The 11,197-nt window shown below is 32.5% G+C and overlaps 4 protein-coding genes across 5 annotated transcripts; all 4 read right to left on the bottom strand.

The window, feature by feature from the left end:
* Positions 1-458: 458 nt before the first annotated feature.
* Positions 459-1,812, bottom strand: LOC11434266 (transcription factor MYB15). The gene is made up of 3 exons (XM_003617120.2): positions 1,534-1,812; positions 1,081-1,355; positions 459-972 (listed from the first exon to the last, which is right to left on the bottom strand). Exons 1-3 carry the CDS (start codon positions 1,810-1,812, stop codon positions 459-461), a joined length of 1,068 nt encoding a protein of 355 aa, XP_003617168.2.
* Positions 1,813-4,938: 3,126 nt separating this feature from the next.
* On the bottom strand, positions 4,939-5,634 carry LOC11424558 (uncharacterized). The gene has a single exon (XM_003617118.1). The coding sequence runs from the start codon at positions 5,632-5,634 to the stop codon at positions 4,939-4,941; it is 696 nt and encodes a 231-aa protein (XP_003617166.1).
* A 2,275-nt stretch (positions 5,635-7,909) lies between these two features.
* Positions 7,910-10,645, bottom strand: LOC11430631 (urease accessory protein F). Its single transcript, XM_024783439.2, has 2 exons — positions 10,513-10,645; positions 7,910-8,818 (listed from the first exon to the last, which is right to left on the bottom strand). The coding sequence occupies exon 2, from the start codon at positions 8,757-8,759 to the stop codon at positions 8,040-8,042; it is 720 nt and encodes a 239-aa protein (XP_024639207.1). The 5' UTR covers positions 8,760-8,818; positions 10,513-10,645; the 3' UTR covers positions 7,910-8,039.
* Positions 9,275-10,641, bottom strand: LOC112421782 (chaperone protein DnaJ). Of its 2 annotated transcripts, none has more exons than XM_024783440.2 (2): positions 10,513-10,641; positions 9,275-9,881 (listed from the first exon to the last, which is right to left on the bottom strand). In XM_024783440.2, the coding sequence occupies exon 2, from the start codon at positions 9,837-9,839 to the stop codon at positions 9,429-9,431; it is 411 nt and encodes a 136-aa protein (XP_024639208.1). In that variant the 5' UTR covers positions 9,840-9,881; positions 10,513-10,641; the 3' UTR covers positions 9,275-9,428. The 2 variants fall into 2 exon arrangements, with proteins under 2 accessions (XP_024639208.1, XP_024639209.1); XM_024783441.2 differs by having other exon boundaries at positions 9,275-9,839; positions 10,513-10,637.
* Positions 10,646-11,197: the final 552 nt, after the last annotated feature.

Genomic DNA, 11,197 nt, shown 5'->3' with positions numbered 1-11,197 from the left:
GACATGGAAATAAAGGATGATTAGGAATCAATAATAATGAGTTCCAATAGAATTGTGCGTATAATACCAATTGACATGTTTAGTAAAATATAGTGCCTCAAATATTTGTTACAGTTATACAAAATAGTGTAGCCATGATTTTTCCTTCTCAGCAGCCACAATAGTATGACCATAAAGCATAATAATTCACATTTAATAAGCAATAAGGTGAAGGAAAAAGAATACTGACATGCATAGTGCATAAAGTAGTATACATTAAATAGAAAGAAACATTCATACTACAACTCAATTCTCAGGAAAACAAAATAACAAAACCAAGAAAACTTTCATTTCAAACACTATAAGCTAACTTGCTCTCGTCTACAATCCTTCAGAAATCACTTAGTATGTATACATCTCGTGGTAGAATGCCATGTAGGTTTCTAATGACATCGTTGTGTTGAACAAAAGATCTGGATCTATGCCTTCTCCATATATAGTTGTGGAAGCTTGTCATGATCAAAGTTATTGTCATCGTCATTGAGTAATTCGTTGATGTCAAACCAAAGTTTCGGATTCATTAAGTCATCATGGTTTACTTCAAAATCATGCTCCGAAGAAACTGGCTCCTCCCCTTTTCCATACATAGTTGTGTCCAAGGAATCATTTACATCATGCTGAAGCTTGTCATGTAAGTTGTTAATGTCTTTTTCATATAAGTCATAGTTAAACCAAATATCTGTAGCAATTAAGTCGTTATGGTTTCCTTCAAAATCGTTCTCCGAAGAAACTGGCTTCTTCCCTTCTTCATCAACAAAATTTATCTTAGAGGAATTCACGCGACTAGCATCCAAACCTTCCCAATTCTCTTCTGTATATGGAGAAATTGATCCTGACATCTGATATTGAGTCTCCATAGGTGGTGGATTCTGAGGGAGTGGAGGCAGATCAGATTGCATAGTCAAAAGTATAGGTGAAATTCCAGCGCCACCCCTGAAATTGACGAAAGTAATTGTAAATTTAACGTATAATTTTTTTACAGAAAACTATTATTAATATTGGCAACACTAATAGATGTATAGCAATGCATAATCTACTCACCTATCAATCAATCTCGAGGTAGTATGATTGCTTGTAGAAGTACTTCCCACATTATTGTAGAACATATTTGAATCATCAACCAACTTTGAAAACTGCTTATTTGAGACATCAAAGTTATTTTCTTGAGAATCCTCAACTTGTTGGCCACTGGAACCACCATTCAACTCATCATCCAGTTCCATGTTGTCAGGGAAGGGTGACAAGCCACACTTTTTATGTTTTCTCTTTCTCGCATTCCAAAAGTTCTTGATGTCATTATCGGTTCTTCCAGGCAACTGTCACAAAAATAACGAATGCAAATTAATGACATGATCAAAAAAATACCAAATTATGTAAAGCTAGATTTTTCAGACTAGAGTGTATGTAAAAAATCCAAATAACCTCCTATGTATGTGACTATGTTGTTATAGGTTCAATTGAAAAAAAAAGAAAGTAAAACATGAACAAAAATACCTCGCGAGCGATTTTAGACCATTTGAATCCACCAAACTTCTTACGTAACTGAAAGACTTTATTTTCTTCTTCTTTACTAAATGGACCCTTTTTTACACCAGGTCTTAGGTTATTATACCATCTAAAACGGCAACTTCTTCCGAAGTGTGCAAGTCCTGTGTTCTTTGATACCTCGTCCCAATTTCTGGTTCCATGTTTTTCCACATATGCTTTTAATATTTCATCCTCTTCTTTTGACCATTTTCCTTTTTTAGTATCGACCGATGATGATGAAGACATGATGATGATACTAGGTATTGAGTAAACTGATTTTCAACCCTTCTATGTGAGAAAATCAAATTTATAAGTATTGAGTAAACTGATTTTCCTAAGTACCAGGGGAGTACAAAATTATCTCATAGTCATCAAACTAACGATTAACTGTCTGTGAATGACGTAAGACAATATAGTTGGATTAACGGGTTTCGTTCTCTTTCTTTTACATAATATGCACGTTTGATATGCAAACTTTTATTTAAGAATTGTTTGAATATTAATTAGTTTTTTTTATAATATAATTTATGTTTTATTTAAAATTTTGATTTCTATTATTATTTTAAAATTCAAATTTTAATAATATTAATTTCAAATTATGATTCCATTATTTTCCATTGATGAGGTGTGCCCGGTTTGTCGTAAGGCGTATCTAGATACTTTTAGGGAGCGTGCCGTTCATTGTAAGGAGCTTCCCAACTTTAAGTACATGCATGACTTTGTTAGGGATGTACTTTTTGATATATTCAGGCGGGCGGGAGTATCAGTGAAGAAGGAGGCGCATGTGAATTTTCTGACTGACCCTCTAGATAGAATATCGACACTTAGGCATGCAAATGTTATGGTGTACGGATGGGTTGGAGTAAAACATGCATGTGTGGACTTGACTGAGGTTTCACCACTTGTGGGTTTAGGAGTTGGGGCTTTTACGGTATGACATGCATCCCTAAAAAAGCTGCGTCAAGCAAAGTGTTGAAATGATGTTGGGTTGGGTTTGGTGGTATGTACGCTCGACATTTGAGAGTTGGTCTGAGACCAATAGTGGGAGCACAAATGTAACTATTTTAACGGTTTCGCCAAAAGTAAGACGAGAGATAAGGAGTCGGATACGTGTGAAAGAGAGAAAAATTCAGATTCCAAACTTTAAGACGGAGGTCTTTATTTTCTTTGATAAATTTTTTTGGGGTTAAATAAGTTTTTCATCCCTATAAATACAGCGAATTTTGATTTTAGTCCCTAAAAAATTAAACTGAATGTTTTCAACCTCACAAAATAATTTATTTTGCTTTTGGTCCTTAATGGCCACTTTATGTTCATGTGAATGTCAAGATTATAAATCTTTTATGTTCAAATTGTATATATTTCATGTTTGTTTATTATGTATCACCTTTATATATTCATATTATGTTAAAAAAAATGTCAAAAACATGTCAAAATTTATATTCATTAGGGATAAAAAAAAAAAAAAAACAAAACAAAAAATTTTGTGACGATGAAAACAGCTCATTTTATATTTTAGAGACTAAAATCAAAATTTGATACATTTATAGGGACGAAAAACTTATTTAAAAAATGCAACAAATTAGATGAGTATATTTATATTTACTCTTTTACTATCCCAATTATATCCTTAAACAATTTTTTCTATAATAAAAATTATTGTTGGTATCATTAAAAAAAAGAATATAGAATATTTTTTTTTGTTATATTGTTGGTGTCATTGAAATAGATAATCATGGTTAGTTTTAATATTTTTAGTTTTAATCAAAATCAAAATTTCATAAAAAGAAACACCGTTCATAATTTTCAAACAATTGTGCAATAAAAAGAGCGGAAAAATGGGCACGTGAGTGCCCTTCTTTTCGCTAGTTTATATAAATTTTGTTTCCAAGTATATCACACACATTTTATTTTGGATTGGCAGTTCGGAAACTTATCCAATTTATCTATATATAATATGTGTTTCTAGTTTTATTTTTATTTTTATTTTTTTAAAATAGCAATTAATGAAAGGTAAGTTTTGAATAATGAAAAATCCAACCTAAAATGGTGTATTTATACGTTGTAATTATAGATAATAGAGGATTATACGTAGATAAGCAAAAATTTATTTAGGAGTTGTAGTTTTTTTATGATAAATGTTAGTAATTTTTTCTTAATCCGGATTTGAACAACCGAGAACCTTCAATTTTTTTATCCCTTTGTTCAAATTAGTTTAGTTATTCAACCCTTAAAATGGCCGTAGTATTAATTGTCATACAATCACATTTATTTTGTTGAAAGAAACTTTTTTTTATTTTTTTATCAAATAGCCTATTTAAACATGAGTTTTCCCTACAGGAAAATATAGACATTTACCTATGAATAATACATAATTGACAGCAAAATCAATGTCTATTAGTCTTTTACCTACGGATATAGGACATTTAGTAGTTGATTTTAGTCCTAGGTACAAGAATTTTAGTTGTTTTTTTCTTTCTTTCTAATTGAAGCCCCTCTAAGTTTGAGACCTATGCCAAGAGCTTCTTGCACTTGCACAAGACCGGCCCTAATTATATAACCTTAAACATACTGCAATGATAATCAAGTTATAGTCTACCTCTCATACCATGCCATAAAATTTAGATATGCATTTATATACTGTATAAATCAATGAAGGTAATATTTGAAGAAAATGTCACATGTTAATTATTACTATAGCTAATGAACAATATTGTGCATCATATTTTCAGGTTGGATTTAATATATAGAAATAGCTATACGATCTACACCTAAGACTACTTGGTTGATACTAGACAGGTAAGATGAAATCAAACTGATCAATGAAATTACATTTACAATGAATCATCAAATTAATTAACTACAACCTCATATCAATGAAAATTGTACCTTAATTGGTCACAAGAATAAGGAGTTCTAATAGAATTATGCGTATAAGAGGACCAATAGACATTACTCCCCCAACCGCAAACAATATCATATAGAAATTCTGAAACATATGCTGACAGTATCACACCACATGACATTTTCTCCAATAATAAGTTATTAAAGGTTTTAGGTTTTTTAATCAACTTTAGGTTTCATTTGTTAAAGAAATTTCACTTCCATAACATGCATTGATTTCATTTGTTATGTGTTAATTTAAAATATAAACACAAAATTTATCAACCAAATTCAAATTGCTAATGGCTACGTACTGCGTATCAATATCAGACAAAAAATTTAACAACATATAGGAGAGATAATTAAGTGGAAGAAATATATGAGACAGATCCATGATAAAAAACCAATATATTAATAAATTTGAATCCATACAATTGACTGTACTCAGAAACATTAGTGAACTACACCGGACATCAAAAAATTACAATTTCAAAACAGTTGTAGAATATCTTCGAATTCATCGTTCACGATGTGTAGTCCATGAAATTCCTTCTTCTTTGAAAAATTACGCTTCAAAAACAGTTTTAGAATATCTTCAAATTCATCATTCACGATATGCAGTCCATGAAATTGCTTCATCTTAGTTTTTGTGACCGTATCCTTAGGCGCAAAATCCAGAGAAGTCTTTGGGAATTCAATCTGACTCCTCGTCGATTGCGGAGGTGGAGGTGTAGTAAGAGGAGATAAATCTTCTACAGGAGGAACATGAACGGAATTGAGCGAGTTGACGGAAAATTGTTTGAGCTTGATAGCAGAAGCCAAAGAATCAAAAGATGCCTTGTTGTTGTTAACAGGGACAGGGAAGAGGAAGACCCTCAACCATGCAGGCTTTCGTGAAAAGTGACACATACGATCATACTCGAACATCATATGATTGAGATCTTCTTCGTTATAAACTGGGATCAAAGCATCAAAATCTTCACCAAGGAGTTGATACTTGAAGCAAACATTGGAAACCATGAATGAGGAAAGCTTTGCCATGAGGTCGGAGAAGTTGATATTACGATCGACGGTGATGATTTTATTGTCTCCACCGATGTAGGAATAACGACGATGATCATGAAGAGCAGTAAGCCTAGGTTGGATTTCTCCACCATAAGTAATCATGAGCTTGACTCTCTCCATCGTTTGAAAGTGTTTTGAGAGGGTATTGAGAATGAAAAGAGGGTTCGAGAAAAGACGGATGAAACTGTTGGGACCTTCTCTTTTTTTAACTATGTGAATTGTGAGATATTCAAATTTATATGTATTTCATTAACTGAATTTCCAAAATATTAGGGGGGAATGAAAGAGAGTTTTAAATAAATAAACTATGGCAATATAGTTGGACTTACCGAATTTTCCAAATACTATGGGAATGTGAAAATTCTTATCATGTTGTTTGTTAACTTTTCACGTGAATTTTTTTTGATAAGCCATTTAACTTATCCCATCCCATTTATATAAGGCATATAACTTATCACAATTATATTGTCAAGTATATTGCACAAACCTACCTGCAAACCCTTTGATACTTTATCTTTTTGTTTGTTACAATAATATCTTTTAAATTTGAAAATTATATGATTTTTTTTTAGATTTGTTTGTTACAATAATATCTTTTAAATTCGAAAATTATATGAATTATTTTAGGGAAAAAACATATTTGAATATTATTTAATTTTTAATTTAAAGTGTTGATTTCCATTACTATTACATTTAAATTAATATTTTTCTGAAATAAAAAAATTTCTTTATAATTTTGACTAATAAAAATTATTTTAAATTGAATAAAATCGCTATCACGACTATATTAATAAAGCTTAAATATGTATTTCATCCTTGCAATTAGGGGTCGTTTAAAAATGGGTTCTTGTATTCGTTAATCCTTGCAAACTAGCCTTGCAATCATTAACCATTTAAAATTTCGTCCTTTGACCAACTTAATCACTGTCACATCACTAATTTGATGATGTGACAATCACTGCCACACGTGAAATTCCAACTTTGCCCTTAAGAAGAGGACAAAATATTGAAGAAAGAATTGAAACTCATGGGTAAAATTGGAATTTCATGTATGACAGTGATTGCCACGTCATCAAATTAGTTATGTGGCAGTGATTAAGTGGGGAGAGGGACGAAATTTTAAATGATTAAACAATGCAAGAGTAAATTGTCAGGATTAGCGATTACAATGACCAATTTTTAAATAACCCCTAATTGCAACGATGAAATACATATATTTACGCAGCCTATTAATAATAATGGGAAGACGGACATCACGGCATAAAAATTCAAATTAAGAAAGACGATGAAACCAAAACTAAAGAGAGTAATAGACTTTTAAATTAAAGCAGACAACACTCATGAACAAAGTGGTGAGAAATAGTTTCATCGTTTCTAACCAAAAAAGGCATGTAGGAGAAACATTAAAAAACCTTGATGCTATAGACAGTAGACTTAGTTTGAAGAAAGTTATATCAATCTGTGTATTGATATAGTAAGTTCCTTGGGCTAGTGGAAGATTTAGATTTGTAATGATATTTCTATCATCAACTCATAGATATTCTTGATCTTTAAGCTCATAAACTGAGGCGGGATATCTTGGATTATATCACAAAGAGGATGCTCTGAGCGCCACATTTGGAACCAGAAATTAGTATCTCCATATCCTATCTTACAAGTGAAACCATCTTTCATATCCAAACTTTTTATTAACCAAACCAAAGGAAACGGAACTTAATTTTGATATCTAAGAAATCGATGTACCAATCCGCTAGATTTACTAAACTTGCAAATCTCAATTTGACTTACGCCAGACCTAAGATTTTACTAACATCATTACTCAAACAACTTAAGTAAGCACGTCGTTTCACACACTCAACAAAACAACAGTGGAGGAGGAATGGGTTGGAGAGTTGAGGAAGCGAAGCAGTTGTCATCTCACACTCGACAAAACAACACTGGTGGTTTCTCCCACTCAACGGCAAGGGATGGGTTGGAAGGTTGAGGTAGTAAAGCAAGATGTCATGTTAAGAAGAAAGATATGGTACTAAAGAAAGTGTTCAATAAATTGAAAATGAGAGTTTCTATTTTCTAGTTATGAAAATTACATTTTTTATTGCATCATGTGAATCAATCAACCGAACCAAATCAAACCAGATATCATTGGTTCAGTTTAGTTTGGTTCTACTTTTAAAAAATGATGAAAACAAAAGCAAACCGAACTGATGTAGATTTTGTCGGTTTGAATATTTTTTCAATTGAAAATCGAACCGACAAAATTTTTACACCCCTAGCTCCATTAACAAAATTATATCATTTTTTAAGTTATTTGTTTGGCGACCCTTTATCCTCCTTTGTCAAATTCTTTATTTTCTACCCCACTTTCTTATCATCCATAACTGCGCCCCAAAATGAATTATCAACAAAGTGAATGTTCAGAACCATTTGGTGTGAAACATCAAACAATAAAATGCAAAATGAAAAGTTAAAACCATTCCAAATTCCGAAAACAGTACTTCAATGTTAAAAACAATATATGTGGTCTTCTAAGATGAAAACAATCTTGAAAACAAGTAACCATGACAACCTTGCACAGTATCTAGAAGAGGCATAGTTTGACATGCTTCCTCAACATCACGATTCATCCATTTTTCTAATATAACTTCAGCAATAGGAGCAACTTGATGTTGCAACAATGCTGCACCAAGGGGTCCTATCAAGTTCAACCTTGTAGCAGCAGATACCACATCTCTCATTGTTATGAACATGAAAGCTCTCTGAGAACTTGTACTATCGAACCCCAACGCACCACATGTTAGTCCAAATATAGGAGCGTGATGAAAAGATACAGTCCCTAACTTCATAGAAGAATCTCTCATTGTTTTGAGAGAAGGAATCTCCGCAAACACAGCTGAAGCTACCCTCATTAATGCAGATCCTTGTGAGATTGATGCCTTTCGACCCACTTCATTAGTAAGGGTAGCATCCAATATCCTGTCAAGTTTATGCCAGGTTTCCATATTCGGCGACATGCAAGACAAGTACACAAAAGGAAGGAACAAGCTCCCTGTATTCTCCAATACATGAATAAGAAATGTCTTGAGCTCATTTGAATCAGACACTAAGCGGGACTGAACTGCTGCTTCAAGACCAAAAGAATGAGCGAATCCACCGGTAGGTAGAATAGAATCCAACAGCTGCCATTGACTCCACTGTAAAAATGAGTTTTCAAAGACAGGTTTTTCGCGCTCTTCATTTGTTTGCATTATCAATGATATGATATTCCTTCCAAAGTTGACCGGGAATGTCAGATTACTAAAAGTACCTATAAACGAGATTTATGCATTCAAATTTGTAAACAATCTAAAATGTTACAATAGACCATTTGAAAATGTATTGCATATGCAAGATTTGTTTTGGGTGAAAAGTATTGCATATGTAAGATATAAACTTATGAAGCCTGTTCAATTTTCCATGTCCAGTGAACAAGTGGAAAATTGAATTGTTCTTGAAGGAGTAGGAGCATTTAACATAGTCTGATGTGCAAGTTGCCTGAAACTATATCAAATTTACATCTCTTAAAAGAATAATCTTTCTTTTCTCTTTATCTTTCATCTGGCTCTTTCTCTTTCAAGAAACTATATATATTTCAGTCCACTCAGAATCACCATCTAACAAATATTTTTAAGCTATATAGTCACTACTCAATTAACAACATTCAGTAAAAAAAAAAAGTTACAACACATCAAAATGCATGTGAAAATCAAAAAGCACTGTAAAGTAGGAAATTAGAACATATAAGTAAAGGAAATTTTCCATGATGTAATTGTGATTAATTATTCTGCAATTACAAGTCAAGCAGCTGTACCATGACATTCTCTATGACCTCAAACCTAATAACATCATCACCCAAAAAACAAAAATTAAGACTTGTGTTATTGGGATTCCTTATTGTCCTTTTTCATAAAATGGAAGCCCATAACGCCCCTATATTCTCCGGTTCCAAGGCAGCGGGAGCAGTACGTAAGACCACTTCCGCCACAAGTTCTACACCAGTTTGGCCATTCACCTTTTGGAAGCATTTCCAAATGTACCATATTCGTCCTTCCTCGTCCCTGACAACGATGGCAATCCACTCTTCCACTCCCCTCACATACAACACAAGGTGGATCCGGCTTCTTTTTTACTTTCTTCCGAACATTCGACTCAGTCCTCACAACCCAAGATGGCTTTCTGATTGAGAGATGAGGCAGTGTACCACGGGGTTGATATGGTGACAAACCATTAAAACTTGTGGCCTCATTTCGCACTGTTGTTGATAAACTCAGAGTCACAACGAAACCCATCTATGCCAGCAGAATTCAAGTAAGTGTCTACACAAATGGAATCTGAAACAAACAAAGGTACCTACTTACTTACTTTGGACTTTCAACAAACATTTCATGAACATAGGCTTGAGGGTACTGTGACAAAATATTTTTAGTGAGTAAATCACCAATTTTTACCGCTAAAGACGTCACGCAGGGTTTTAAATAAAGGTCTGCAACTGCAATCGGGGCCACAATATTAGGGTTTTAAGTTGTCGAAACCATAATTGAGGCCGCATCAATCACATTTGACCTTATTTTCCATAATATTAAGAATTATGATTCGTGACATGGTTAAAACCGCCGCCGCCGCCACTACTGTACTCTAAAGTTTGTTCTACGGTACCCGACATCTAATCATTTAATGACATGTCATTTCTTATATATTCAGGATATCCAACAAAATTCCAGGTAGCAAATAATTTATATACTTCAACATAGTCTTTAAAATTGATAATCTTTAATCAAATTAAAAGTAACGTGGAGCTGAAAAGTATTTATTTTTATTCTGAAGTTAATTAATAGAATGAAAGACAATGAAATTAAAGAAGAGTACAAAACAAAACAAAACAACCCAGAAGAAGATAAATATATAAAGAAATATAGAGAAAATAATTTGAGAAGTATAAGAAGGGTAAGAGAAGATTATTACAAGGTGGAGCTGAAGAAGTTTGTGCTGCAGCTGCAGCTGCTGTTGTTCAATTTTCGTCTCCGAACACGGATTTGTGTTTTCGTTTTTTTCAAATAAATCATCTTCCCCGGCTCTAATATAAACGATATCTCATTCAATTTTTTAACTAGAGATACCTCTATTTTTTTTATATTTAAGATCGGATTTTTTTTTTTATTATTTTTGTTTATATTTAAGATCGGAATAACTTAGAGTGTACATGGTCTGTTTGGTTTGATTTGGCCAAACTCAATACCCGAACATATATGGTACTTTTATTTTGATGAGGTAAATAATCATCAATTAAACTGTGAACTAGTCCTCGTGAGCTTAATTCGATTGGTAAAAACAATGCATAAAATATGCAAGGTCTGGATTCAAACCCCGTCTAACACAAAAAAAAACTGATGAACTAGATTTGGCAAACCCATTAATTTTTTGTTTGGGTTGTGTAGTGAATTATCCAAATTAGTTTTCTTTTTTTGTTGTTAATATTAAATGACTAAATGATAAGTCATTGTATTTTTTTTTTCCATAAAAATTACATAAGTTTTTTATTTTCTTAAAAAATCGTGTAATCTATTTTCACTATATTTTAGTGTCACAAAATAATAAATGATAATATCAAATATAAAGCTTCATCATAAAATATTTGCGACAAACTATT

Source organism: Medicago truncatula, chromosome 5 (assembly GCF_003473485.1).
Source record: "Medicago truncatula cultivar Jemalong A17 chromosome 5, MtrunA17r5.0-ANR, whole genome shotgun sequence".
NCBI lineage: Eukaryota > Viridiplantae > Streptophyta > Magnoliopsida > Fabales > Fabaceae > Medicago > Medicago truncatula.
This window is presented reverse-complemented; position numbering and strand designations above follow the sequence as displayed.

Coding starts and splice junctions, on each gene's coding strand:
- LOC11430631 (XM_024783439.2), bottom strand. CDS start 8,759: ATGCAAACAAATGAAGAGCGCGAAAAACCTGTCTTTGAAAACTCATTT.
- LOC112421782 (XM_024783440.2), bottom strand. CDS start 9,839: ATGGGTTTCGTTGTGACTCTGAGTTTATCAACAACAGTGCGAAATGAG.
- LOC11424558 (XM_003617118.1), bottom strand. CDS start 5,634: ATGGAGAGAGTCAAGCTCATGATTACTTATGGTGGAGAAATCCAACCT.
- LOC11434266 (XM_003617120.2), bottom strand. CDS start 1,812: ATGTCTTCATCATCATCGGTCGATACTAAAAAAGGAAAATGGTCAAAA. Junction 1,356..1,533: donor GGTCTAAAATCGCTCGCGAG/GTATTTTTGTTC, acceptor TTTTTGTGACAG/TTGCCTGGAAGAACCGATAA. Junction 973..1,080: donor ACCTCGAGATTGATTGATAG/GTGAGTAGATTA, acceptor CGTCAATTTCAG/GGGTGGCGCTGGAATTTCAC.